The sequence below is a fragment of the Vespa velutina genome, chromosome 15 (assembly GCF_912470025.1).
Source record: "Vespa velutina chromosome 15, iVesVel2.1, whole genome shotgun sequence".
NCBI classification, from domain to species: domain Eukaryota; kingdom Metazoa; phylum Arthropoda; class Insecta; order Hymenoptera; family Vespidae; genus Vespa; species Vespa velutina.
The window spans coordinates 3,293,788-3,306,287 of NC_062202.1; the positions used below are offsets into that span (position 1 = coordinate 3,293,788).

Sequence of the window (12,500 nt, forward strand, 5' to 3'; positions counted from 1 at the left end):
GAAAAGGAAAAAAAAGGAACAAAAAAAGAAAATAATAAAATAAAAATAAAAATGAAAATGAAAATGAAAATAAGTAGAAAAAGAAAAAGAATATCATACTTCGATGAATGCATCATAATAATCGTAAAGGTTATTCTTTTTTATTACCGAACAAACATAGACACACACATATATTTATTTACATATGTATATATATATATATATATAAAATATCTATACACATACGTATTTACATAAAGGGACATAGCTAACGGAAGAAAACTCGCGTGCAATTGTGGTCTAACATTTGATATCTGCGTGTAATTACATTTTGAATTTAGAACGAGCCATCAGAGATGTCTACTAGTCGGGGCGTAACATCGTGAACGTCCCTACTGAATATTCATAAAGTATGTACACCTAGTTTTCAGTAGGTAGTTTCGTGAAACATCGTTTTTAATCCTTTGCCTTTCATTCTTACGATTCAAAGTAAATTCATTCTTTTTATATCGTTCAAATTAAAAAAATAAAAAGGAAAAAAAAGAAGGGGAAAAAAAAAATATTAAAAAGATTCTTTCATTGGTATGAACGAAACCGAATAAAACGAATATTTTTTTATTACATTTTTGGCTTCTTCTTTTCTTTTTTTTGTTTTTTTTTTTTTTGACATATATATATATATATATATATCGGTATATATTATGTAGCAATATATAATATTATGTAGTACAATTTTATATATATTATAATTATTACTATATCAAATATTTATATTTTATCTATAATATGTATTAAACAGTCCAATATATTAATATAAAATATCTTGATATTTCTTTGGTAACATCGTAAAACATTACAATATTAATTGTATTACATAATATATACTACACATTTTATATGGCATATATATATATATATATATATATATATACCTGTAAATTATACCTATAAAAACTTATACACTTAAAAAAAAAAAAAGAAAGAAAAAAAGGAAGGTAAAAATTCAAATAAGGGGGATAAGAAAATATATAAAGAAGAGAAGGGAACATTTGAAAAAAGAAGAAAGTTATAAAAATAGCTTACTAATCACATTAGAATACATATAAGAGGGAGAACGTTAAAATATTTGAACCAAGATAAGAGATCCCTTTTTTACGTGGATGTGTGTGTGTGTGTGTGTATATTTGTGAGGGAGAAGAGAATAACGACCGAAAACGAGAAGAAGAAGAAGAAGAAGAAGAAGAAGAAGAAGAAAAAGAAGAAGGAGAAGGGGTGGAATAAGAGGAAGAGGGAGAAAAGTAGTATGAGGAGAATGAAGATGAGGGTGAAGTACCGATAAGCTTGAATCGCCATTGCGAAGTACGTGGGCGTGTTATTACCTATGAGAGAAGGTACACACACGCACATACGCACGCACGCGCGCGCGCGCGCACATATACACATACACACATATACACACATAAATATATACGTATGTAGTAAAATAGAGCGCGTATTTATCAAACAAACGTCTCATTTTGTATGGAAAATCGACTTCAAATTGCGATCACGTATGTCAAATTTAAAAATGTACTGAACAGTAAGTGAATATTGAATGTTAGAAAAAGAAGAAGAAGTATATACATAAATATATATATATATATAGAGAGAGAGAAAGAGAGAGAGAGAGAGAGAATTTATATTAAAAAAAAAAAAAAAATAACGATAAATCATGAAACTTGAACGAACGCTATGGTATCAAGACAGTTACTGTAAAGTGCTTCGGTTCGAATAAGAAAACGAGATTAGTCTCGAAATTCGTCTGCCTTGTCTGACCTAAAAGCAATGTTTCTACTTAGTAGTAGAGTGATTGTACCAGTAGAATAGGCTAGGTTAAGTCGGACACATGGAAATCCACTTTACAGTCTAACAGAAAAGTTTGTCGATCCTAGAGAAGGATCTAACGTCGTTTACTTTTGTATTAAAGTTGATTTTCCAATCGATTTGATATATTAAATTCTTTCAGAATCTTTTTTCCTTTCTTTTCTTTTCTTTTCTATTTTTTTCTTTTTCTTCTTTTTTTTTTTAAACACACAAACAACAATCATATCACGCAGGATACAATTGACGATCTTCTTTTAATGTCGCATGATAATAATAATATCGAAGGGAATAAATTTTATTTATAAGAAAGAAAATTGTTAGAAATAAAGTCGTACGATGATCGATGATCGATGATCGATGATCTACAGTCGATTGTAATAATAAAGACGTAAAAAGAGAACGAATATGGAGGATAACTGACGTGTTTAAATTAAATAGCAATAGTGTAAGGTGTTTAAGAGAGTATGTCGTGCAATATTAAAGTAGCATAATTAAACTATCGTGGACAAACACGAAAGCACTTACACACACACACACACACATATATATATCTTAGTCTGACTATCGCAACTCATCTGCTTCGAAATATCAAAATTCTTGAGTTCTGGCACGTGCTGGAATTCTTTATGACTTCTCTTGATAGTCTCACGAGCAAGAAAAAGAAAAAGAAAACGTGAAAGAGGGAGAGAGAAAGAGAGTGGCGAGGGGGGGGGGTGGGAAGGAGGAAGGGAGGGAGAAAAAAAAAGACAAGGAAAGTACGTGCCACACCCTTAGACGACACGAGCTCGTTGAAGGGTCGTTAAGTAAAAACACGAATAAAGGGAAAAAAAAGGGAAAGAAAGACCGACAAAAAAAAAAAAGAAAAAAAAAGAAAAAGAAAAAAATAAGAAGTTTAAAGAGGTGTTTGAGTCTAAGAGGACGAAGTTTTAAGAGTACTTGAACATTCTCTCTCTCTCTCTCTCTCTCTCTCTCTCTCTTTTTCTATCTTTCTCTCTTTGTCTCTCTGTCTGTTTATCTATGTATCTCTCTCTCTCTCTCTCTCTCTCTCTTTCTTTCCTTTCTTTCTTTCGACTTGTCCATATATATATGCTCATTCATTTCATTGTTTTATTTGTTTCAAGAACCATCGTCGTTGTACGACAACAACCACTACCACGAGGAGTGCCTAAAATGTAACAGCTGCGGCGTCAATCTGACGGGAATCAATCAGAAAAGGGCGAGGCGGTGAGTGGCTACTATTTTTGTGGTATAGGTTTATATCTATACATTGGAATAAGGTATTATATATCCGTAGAAAAGGGGGAATATAAAGATCGAAGTAACTTTTCTCGCAAGGGACTCGTTTTTTTGTTCTTACAATTATTTATGTACGTTTGTATTATCCCGAAAGAAACTTCTTTACCTTTACCTTTTTTTCTTTTTTTTTCTTTTTTTTCTTTTTTTTCTTTTTTTTTTTAGGTTGAAAATACGGACTTTCTTGCTTTTATTTTCTTCTTCATCTTCTTCTTCTTTTTCTTCTCTTTTTCTTTTCTTTTCTTTTCGATAGAACGAGAACGAGAAAAATTGACGTTGACGTTTCTTTCGTTTTATTTTCTTTTCAGGACGTGGTGATTTTCTTCTTTTTTCTTTTTTTCTCCCTCTTAAGGGATCTTTTTCTTTTCTTTTCGTCGTTAATTTCTTCGGATTACTTTCGCAGATTCAAAAATCAGATACTTTGCGAGTTACACTTTGCCGACGTGGCGCTGATGGAGTGCTCGGACTTCATGCAGCTGTTGCGCAGCTTCAAGCCACACAGTTTAGGCAACGCGGTTGCCAGAAGAAAATCTTCTAACACATTGATCTTCCTTTTGCCATCTCAGGCTTGTTCAGGTATGAACATAGTCGTTTCTTTTATATTCAACGTTACAACGTCGTAATAATCGTTTATGTTACATGGGGAGGGGGGGGGGAAGAAAAAAAGCCGGAAAAAAAAAGAAAAAGATTTCTTTATAAAAGAAATTTTTTTTTTTTTTTTTATAAAACATTAAAAATACGATATAATTTAAGAAATAAACATGTATGAATTTGATATATATAATTGATATAAATTCAAAAACATACATTTGATTATACGAAATGACTATATAAATAAAATATTTATGAGTATAAATTTGTTAACAGATCTGTATATATTTGCGAATGCAAAAGAAATCTCTTTGTTCGATTGACTAAAAGATAAATAAAAGATTTCTACGATTTAAATAAATATTTATGAATTAATCATAAGCTAACAAATCTGAACACGTAGGATACAATTATCGATGAAAAAGTTTTTCATTGATTCGATCGACTTATAAATGAAATGTTCGTACGATATTAATAAATATTTACAAATTTACATATTGCGAAGAAATTGTGAATCACGTACGATATATTTATCAATGGAGAAGTCTCTTTCTTAGATAGTTCGACGAATAAATGAAAAAAGTTCACACATATTTGTATGAACAAATTTCAATACAAACAATGTGAAGAGCTCTTCGATATTTCTTCTTTTTTTTTTTTTTTTTTTCGTTGTTTTTTTTCTTCGTTTTTTTTTCTTTCAACAGTTCCTTAAAATCTTCATTTAAATCGCGTTCGTTTACGCATCCTTCTTCTGCTCTTTTTTCTATCAAGTTTCTTTTCCATCTCACATTTCCTGTCTCTTTCAATTTCTCTACGCGAACTCGACTTTGTAACGATTCAAAGAGTCGCTTAGAAAGCAGAACATATACACACACACACACACACACATATATATATATGTATATATGTATGTATGTATAAGTTAAGAACTTTTAGAAGCGCGTATATGTACGAGGCGTATAGCTACAGGTGGTTTCTCCTATCTTGGATTAAGCGCGATTATTTAAAAGAAAACACAGACAGACAAACACACATACATACACACACACACACACACACACACAGTGAGAATCTCTCCTTAACGCATGCACGCATACATGCACGTAAGTACGTAAGCACGTAAGCACGTAAGCACGTATGCACGTACACGCAAACCTTTATATATAATTCATTTTTTATCTTCCACTTTTTCTTTTCTTCATTGTACACTTTAACCTCTCGTCAACAGAAAGATATTAAATTAAACGATAATCAACGAGCAAGTTAACGACAAGATAATCGATCTTAACAACAACTAAGAAATTTTTATTATTATTATTATTTTTACTATTATTATTATTATTATTATTATTATTATTATTATTATTATTTGTGAAGATTTTCTTTATGAAAAATAAATAGGATACAACAAAGGATCGGATTAATTGCTCTTTAATGAGCGATTAATGGAACGCACTTGAAATGAATGGATCGAAAATGAAGTCAGGAGTCGAAAAGATATAAAAAATAAATGAAAAGAAAAAAAAAAGAAAAGGAAAAGAAAGAAAGAAAGAAAGAAAGAAATCAAATAAAAGAAAAGAAAAGAAAAGAAAAGAGAAAAAAAGGGGCAACACAGGCGGCTCACTCTAAGTCTGAATACCAAGCCCTGTTTAAAAACAGCTTGGTGTTCTACCTTACAGTGGGTCGACTGCGTTATCGTCAACGTTCAAAGCAAAAGCAAAAGGAAAGGAAAGGAAAGGAAAGGAAAACAGAAAGAAAAAGAAAAAGGAAAGAAAACTAACGAAACGAAGAAATACGAGAACCTGAGAGAACTTCGAAAGAAGAATTTTCGAAAGAAGATGGAAGGACGAATTTGTTAAAGAATACTAACAATATAATTGATAGAAGATATACTGGAACATTATCGGGAGTACGTGTTTAAGTGGAAGAAAATCATCTTGCCCAACAAGAAATCTGTCTCTCTCTCTTTTTCTTTCTTTTTTTCTATCTCTCTCTGTCTGTCTCTCTCACTCTCTGTTTATGTGTCTGTGTCTCTATCTATATCTTTTTCTAAAAGTGTTTCGACTATTATTGCATTTGCTTGGTTCTTTACTACTCAAAAAATTCTCTTCTCGTTGTTTCTTTTTCAACAATAATGATTTTCCTTCCTTTTTCTTTATATCTTTCTTTCTTTATTTATTTATCACATTTCTTTCTTTCTTTCTTTCTTTCTTTCTTCTATCAATATTACACAGATGCGCTTTTTATATTATTTTTTATCTTCACTATGTGCTTTTGTAAATAAATTTCATCTCTCATCCTACCCCTTGACGAGATCCAATTGCTTATGAGAAGAGCCGCTGTGCGCTTCCACGATTTGATGCAATCATAAACACGATTTCCCTCGTAACTTCGAACGAGCTACGTGAGGATGAATTTGTCCTGTTGATTAAGATTAAATGTAATTTTATGTCGTCGTACGTATATGTATGTATGTATATATATACATATGTATATATATATATATATATATATATATATATATTTATGTGAGTGCGTGCGCGCATGTGTGTGCTTTTGTATCGACGAGGCACGTTCTAGTTTCTTTTTAATCAATGACAGAAACAATATAATGTTGATAAAACGAGGGATGCATTAAAAAAAGTAATAATAAAAATGAAAATAAGAAAGTACAAATAACAAATAATCGTCGCAATTTTGTTCTTTTTATGATTTAAAAAAAAAAAAGATAAAAAAAAAAAGAAAATATAGAAAAGAAATTAACAATCTTTTTAATCGACGAGAGAAACAATATAAATCCTGGTAGAACGAAAAGTATTTGAAAAAAAAAAAAAAAAAAAAAAAACAAAAAAAAAATGAAATAATATATACAGTCGTCCCAGTTTTATTTTTTTTATGGTAAAATTAATCGACAATCTTTCAAATCAATGAGTAACAATATAATGCTGGTAAAACGACAGATATGTAAAAGGAAAAAATATATACATACACATAGAAACGAAAAAGAAAACGAACGGTCATTCCAATTTTGTTCTCTTTACGATGAAAAAAAAAAAAGAAAAAAAAAAGAAAAAAAAAGGGAAAAAGAAAAATTGGCAATCTCTTTTCGATCAATGGAAGAAATAATATATTGTTGATAAAATGAGGGAATGTTTAAAAGGGGAAAAAAAAAATAAATAAATAAATGAATAGCTTCCTCGTATCTTTTTCTATTTATGATTAAAATCTTAACAATTACTTTTTAGATGAATTCTGTCAGGAGTATCCGCACAACTTTATACCGGCGCCTGGCTATTGGATCGAATGCTCGAGGCAACAGATCACTACTGACCTTAGCAACGAAAGAAGTGTCAGGGATGGTATAGATCCTGATGAAATCGAGGTTAATCAATTTTCCTTGTCCGAGGAAAGGGAATTCGAGACGAACGACGTCCTGAAAAAGAAAACTGCGATCGAGGAACAATGGGAAAAATATCAATGTTTCGAATTGACATCGGTCGAGCAAGAAACATATGAGAAGTACTTTTACGCTTCAGAACATTGGAATTATTTCACCAACGACGAAGATCTTGGACCTGTTATACTCAGTATCAAACAGGAGACGCTCAATGGACGTGATCAATTTAGGATACTCGTAAGGGCAATTAGTTATACGGTACATGGACTTATACCAGCCAGCTGTGTCTTCGCTGATCGGTAATTGTTAAATAGATTAGCTAAATAGTTGTTAATGACTAATGAGAATAAACGATGATGATGTTGGTGTTTGTGATGATAATGATAAAGAGATGATAATGATGATGATAATGATAATGATGATGATGATGACGATGATGATAATAATAATAATAATGATGATGATGATAATGATGATGATGATGATGATGATGATGATGATGATGATGGTGGTGGTGATGAATGTACGTGTATCGCAAATTATACATCCTAAATTCGACGTCATAACGTTATATATACGAGTATCTTCTGAAAAAGTAATGAATCTCTTCAACGAATTAACTTCAATTAATCGGATCGCTTTTTTTTCTTTTTTGTTATATATATATATATATATATATATATATATATATATATATATATAAAACAAAACAGAAATAAAAAAAAAAATATATATATATATAAATGAAAAGATTTAATTACATTAGTAATCAATCAAAGAGAAGAACAAGTCGTGTACTTTGTACTTTGTCTCACTTGGCAAATTACGAAGTTAATAAAAATTAATGAAAAACTTTTTAATACGAAGTTAAAAATGCCTCCAAGGATAAGTTTCGAGGGAACATGTTTATTCAATTTTTCTTTCCTTTTTCTTCCTTCCTTCCTTCGTTCCTTCCTTTCTCCTTTCCTTTTTCTTTTCTTTCTTTCTTTCTCTCTTTATTTTTTCTCAATAGTTCTGAGAAATGTGTCAAGGACAGCAATATTTCTCGTCTCTAGGTACAATCGAGAAGAGGTTGTACGTAGTCTTGGTAAAGAGGTGAACATCAATCCACCGTTGACGCTTGGCCAATTGCCGGACACCCCAGAGGAACTTCTCAAGCTCGATCAAGCTTTTATCAAGTCCGAGGTGAAAGTTGGAGTGATATATGTGAGAGAAGAACAATGTACCGAAGAGGAGATACTTGATAACAACGAAAATTCACCGCTTTTCGAAGAATTCCTTCAGATACTTGGTGATAAGGTCAGATTAAAGGGATTTGACAAGTACAAAGGTGGCCTTGATACAGTTCACAATTTAACTGGCATTTATTCGGTCTATACTAATTGGCGAGGCATTGAAATCATGTTCCATGTGTCGACCCTATTGCCCTACGAGAAACACGATACGCAAAAGGTAATGATAACAATCTTTTTCTTTTTTTCCTTCATTGATAAATTAAAAAAATAAAATATATATATATATATATAAATTATAATAATAATAATTATTATTATTATTGAAAAATAATAGCTTCAAAGGAAAAGACACATTGGCAATGACATTGTCTGCGTCGTATTTCTGGAAGCTGATAAAACAAGATTCAATCCTGCCTGTATAAAGTCACATTTCTTGCACACATTTATATTGGTACGCGTGAGTCCTGCTGCTCAAACTAAAAGCCCTCAAAAAGAGATTACCAAATATGAGGTATCGGTGGTTACCAGAGATGAAGTCGGAGCGTACAAACCTTATCTATGGGAACAGAGTGTCTTTGAAAAAGGTTCGTCTCATTATATCAAAAGAATCTTCATATCTACATTCTTTTTTTTTTTTTTTACAAATCATTTATTTTACTTTGAACTACGTCCTTTTGTTTTTCATTCTTCGTTTTTACATCGTTAAATTACAAAAACAGGTCCGATGTTCCGGGAATGGATATTAACAAAAATTGTTAATGGCGAAAGGGCGAGTTATTCGGCACCAAAATTTGCAAGAATGCAAGAAAGAACAAGAAGCCAAATGATGGAGGATATCGTCACTAATTTGATCAATCACGCGGAAACAGGACAAATTCCAAAACCATATAGGTAATTAATGTTTTTATTATGATACGTATTACATTTATTAAATTCGATTTATGATATGATCTAATTGATCTAGACGAGGATCCTGGAGACCGATTGGACATATGAGACCATTTTCACCCCTCTTAGATTCAGTTCGTGATAAATTCGAGGATTACGATCAGCTGGCCAAAGATTTCACCAAAGTATTTTTAAACAATACTGAAAATGTTTCTTTGAATGCCAATCTCTTCGACGTATCCTTCCTTGTACCTGGTCAACAGAAACAAAAGGTCCGATTTATTGGAGTTAGAGCTATCTTGGCTGTCAGAAGCAGGTAAATTAATGTATTATTATAATACTAAAATAAAAAGAAAAATATTTTTTTATGTCATTTTTAATTACTTGGAAAAACTGATTGTTTCTTTTTTTTTTTCTTCTTTTCTTTCAAAAGTTAGTCGTTTTCTAATAAAACGAATTGAATTTTACATAAAGTAATTTTTCTTTCTTTTTTCTTCTCTCTCTTCTTTTTTTTACTCTCAAAAATTTTGTACTCAAACAAATTTCGTAAAAAAAAAAAAAAAAAAAAAAAAAAAAGAAAAAAAAAGAAAACACACACATTTATAAAAACAATTGTTCTTATAGATTAAAATTGTTCGATAACATTTAATCCTTACGAAAGATTTCAAATCAAATGAAAATTATTATTAACATTTTCTTGATTGTTTTAGGGTCTTTCAAGAAATGTTATATGGCATTCAAGCAGGTTTTGGAAGTCCTCAAGTACCAGTCGCTGAATTGTTAGCTAGACCAGCACCTACCTTGCTTAGTCCGCAAAAACCAAAGAGTTCTAATTTTCTACAAGTTCCCGATATGGAAAGTCCTAGGTACGCTATCATCTATTATAATATTTTCCTCTATCGTTACGTTAATCTCGCGGGCATAGTTTCATATTATTGAAAATCTGATATGAAAATGGAAGATAAACAATATAAATGGAATTCATGTATGTACTTATCTCCAACTATTTATATATCTATCTATCTATTTATCTATCTATTTATCTATCTATCTATCTGTCTGTCTATCTATCTATTTATCTATCTATCTATCTATCTATCTATTTATTTATTGCAGTAATTAGGTAAGCAAATAAATTGAAAAAAATTACTCATTTGAATAATTTTCTTTTTGCGCTTAAAATCTTTTTTCCAAATTTTCTATTTGTAATGCTCGAACTAAAGGAAATCAATATTGATGTCGGATCGAATGCAAAATTATTATTTTCTGCACGTGCAATTTTGATTGAATTGGAATTTTAAAGAACAGAAGAGAGAGAGAGAGAAAGAGAGAGAGAGAGAGAGAGAGAGAGAGAAAAGAAATAAGAAAAAAAATTAAAAAATAAATAGAAAAAGAAAACAAATGGATTATCATAACTAAGTTAATACTTGGAATGTTCTCAAGTCGTGAGACTAATGCCTGCATTTTTAATGTCGAATGCTGTTTCTATATATGATATATTATACGTATAAATATATATATATATATATATATATATATTTATATAATTACTGTTATTATTATTGTTATTATTATTGTTATTATTATTATTATATGTATTATTTCACGGCACATCCATGTCTCCTATCCTTAAAGCACCGCATGTTTATTCCGTCTCATTATTATCTATTATTCTTTTTAAATATTGAGCTTTTAAAAAGCTCAACGAAAGAATTTTACAAATGATATATTTATATATACATATATATACATATATATATATATATATTTATATTTATATTTATATTTATATTTATATTTATATTATTCGATTTTGTGTCGCATGTCTTTTCTTTTCTTTTTTTTTTTTTCGTCGATATGAAGCAAATGCATAACAGTATCGTTTGCGTTCCGGTGTATTTGCAATGAAACACTAAAAAATTTTTATGGATAAGGCAATAAAAGAAAAACTTTTTTTTTTTTTTTTTTTTTTTTTTTTTTTTAATGGCACCGCAGCTTTACTTAAATTTTCTTGCACCATCTATCTCTCTTACACTTTTCTTTATTTTTTTTATTTTATTTTTACTTACATACACTATATATATATATATATATTTTTTTTTTTTGTAATTTTAATAGTAAAACTGTGACGTAAAACGTACACGCTGTATCATCGGCATGCGAGTCTCCTTGTAAATCATTGAATAAAAGAAAAAAAAAAGAAGAAAAAAAGGGGAAAAACAATAATATAAAACATTTGACGTTTATCGATTCTCCAAACAAATCATGTCTTTCAAAGAATATAAAAAATCCTTTGTCCATTATTTCAAAATCCTATCCGTACCCCGAGGTGCCGCTTTAGCTTATTCTGTGAGATACTGGTTCTAATCTGTTTAGGCCCAAAAGTGTGCCCTCATCACCGATGGTGAAACGTGCCATCTCGAGACTCGGAACCATAACTGCCGGTTGGGGAAGGAGCATCAGGAAACACGGAAGTAATACATTGCAGAGCGAGGATCGTAAACGATGGGCCAGTTCACAGGATTGCAGTAGTTAGTATAAATTTTTTTTTATAACATTCACACACATATATATATATATACATTTCAACAATATTATCTGGCATTGAACATTTCTTCATTTTTAAGATAAAGACGCAAAGGATAAGGATAAGGCCGCTGAATATTTGGCTGTACCAAGGCTCAGCGTTTATGCTGACGCACAAAAGGTCGATCGTGCAAAACTTGCCCAAACCGAGGTATTTATTAATTCGTTAATCTTAAAAAAGAAAAAAAAAAGTAGAAGAAAAAGAAAAGAAAAAAAAAATATATATATATATTAACAATGTTTCTTTTTTTTCTTTTCTAACAAAACTCTCACATTTTTCAAATATAAATTTTAATAGTTCGACGTGATCGAGTTCGATCCGGAAACCTTCAGAATTTTATTGGACTATCTACATACTGGCTCTTGTCCTTTGACCTGCAGCAATATACCAGGTCTGATATGCGCGGCCGAACACTATGATTTGCCAGAATTACTTCAAGCTTGTTTCCATCATGCTAAACAATATCTACGTATCGAGATTGTCTGCGTGATGTTATGCGCCCTTGAAAATTATTATTGGCGTTATACATCGGCGAACGATTTAATCGACATGATATTGGCTTTCGTTAAGACAAGAGCTTATCAACTCTTTCAAAATCCAGACTTCCTAACATTGAGCGAATCGATGGTACAAACGATAATGTCAAGCCGTCCCGAGGTCGCGGAGA

The 12,500-nt window shown here is 30.7% G+C and overlaps 1 protein-coding gene across 10 annotated transcripts in view; it reads left to right on the forward strand.

Annotated features, from left to right (window-relative positions):
- The window catches only part of LOC124954315, a 121,359-nt gene that overhangs the window by 107,406 nt on the left and 1,453 nt on the right, over positions 1–12,500 (forward strand). For 6 of the 10 annotated variants that reach the window (XM_047507060.1, XM_047507052.1, XM_047507055.1 and 3 more), the window contains 11 exons: positions 2,964–3,066; positions 3,539–3,711; positions 6,972–7,422; positions 8,179–8,575; positions 8,693–8,942; positions 9,078–9,249; positions 9,323–9,562; positions 9,957–10,112; positions 11,623–11,777; positions 11,874–11,983; positions 12,131–12,500. The exon at positions 12,131–12,500 is cut by the window's right edge and continues 152 nt beyond it. In XM_047507060.1, coding sequence (XP_047363016.1) covers positions 2,964–3,066; positions 3,539–3,711; positions 6,972–7,422; positions 8,179–8,575; positions 8,693–8,942; positions 9,078–9,249; positions 9,323–9,562; positions 9,957–10,112; positions 11,623–11,777; positions 11,874–11,983; positions 12,131–12,500 — 2,577 coding nt within the window. The remainder of the gene's footprint in view (positions 1–2,963; positions 3,067–3,538; positions 3,712–6,971; positions 7,423–8,178; positions 8,576–8,692; positions 8,943–9,077; positions 9,250–9,322; positions 9,563–9,956; positions 10,113–11,622; positions 11,778–11,873; positions 11,984–12,130) is intronic. The other 4 variants (XM_047507057.1, XM_047507062.1, XM_047507053.1 and 1 more) reach the window with 3 other exon arrangements.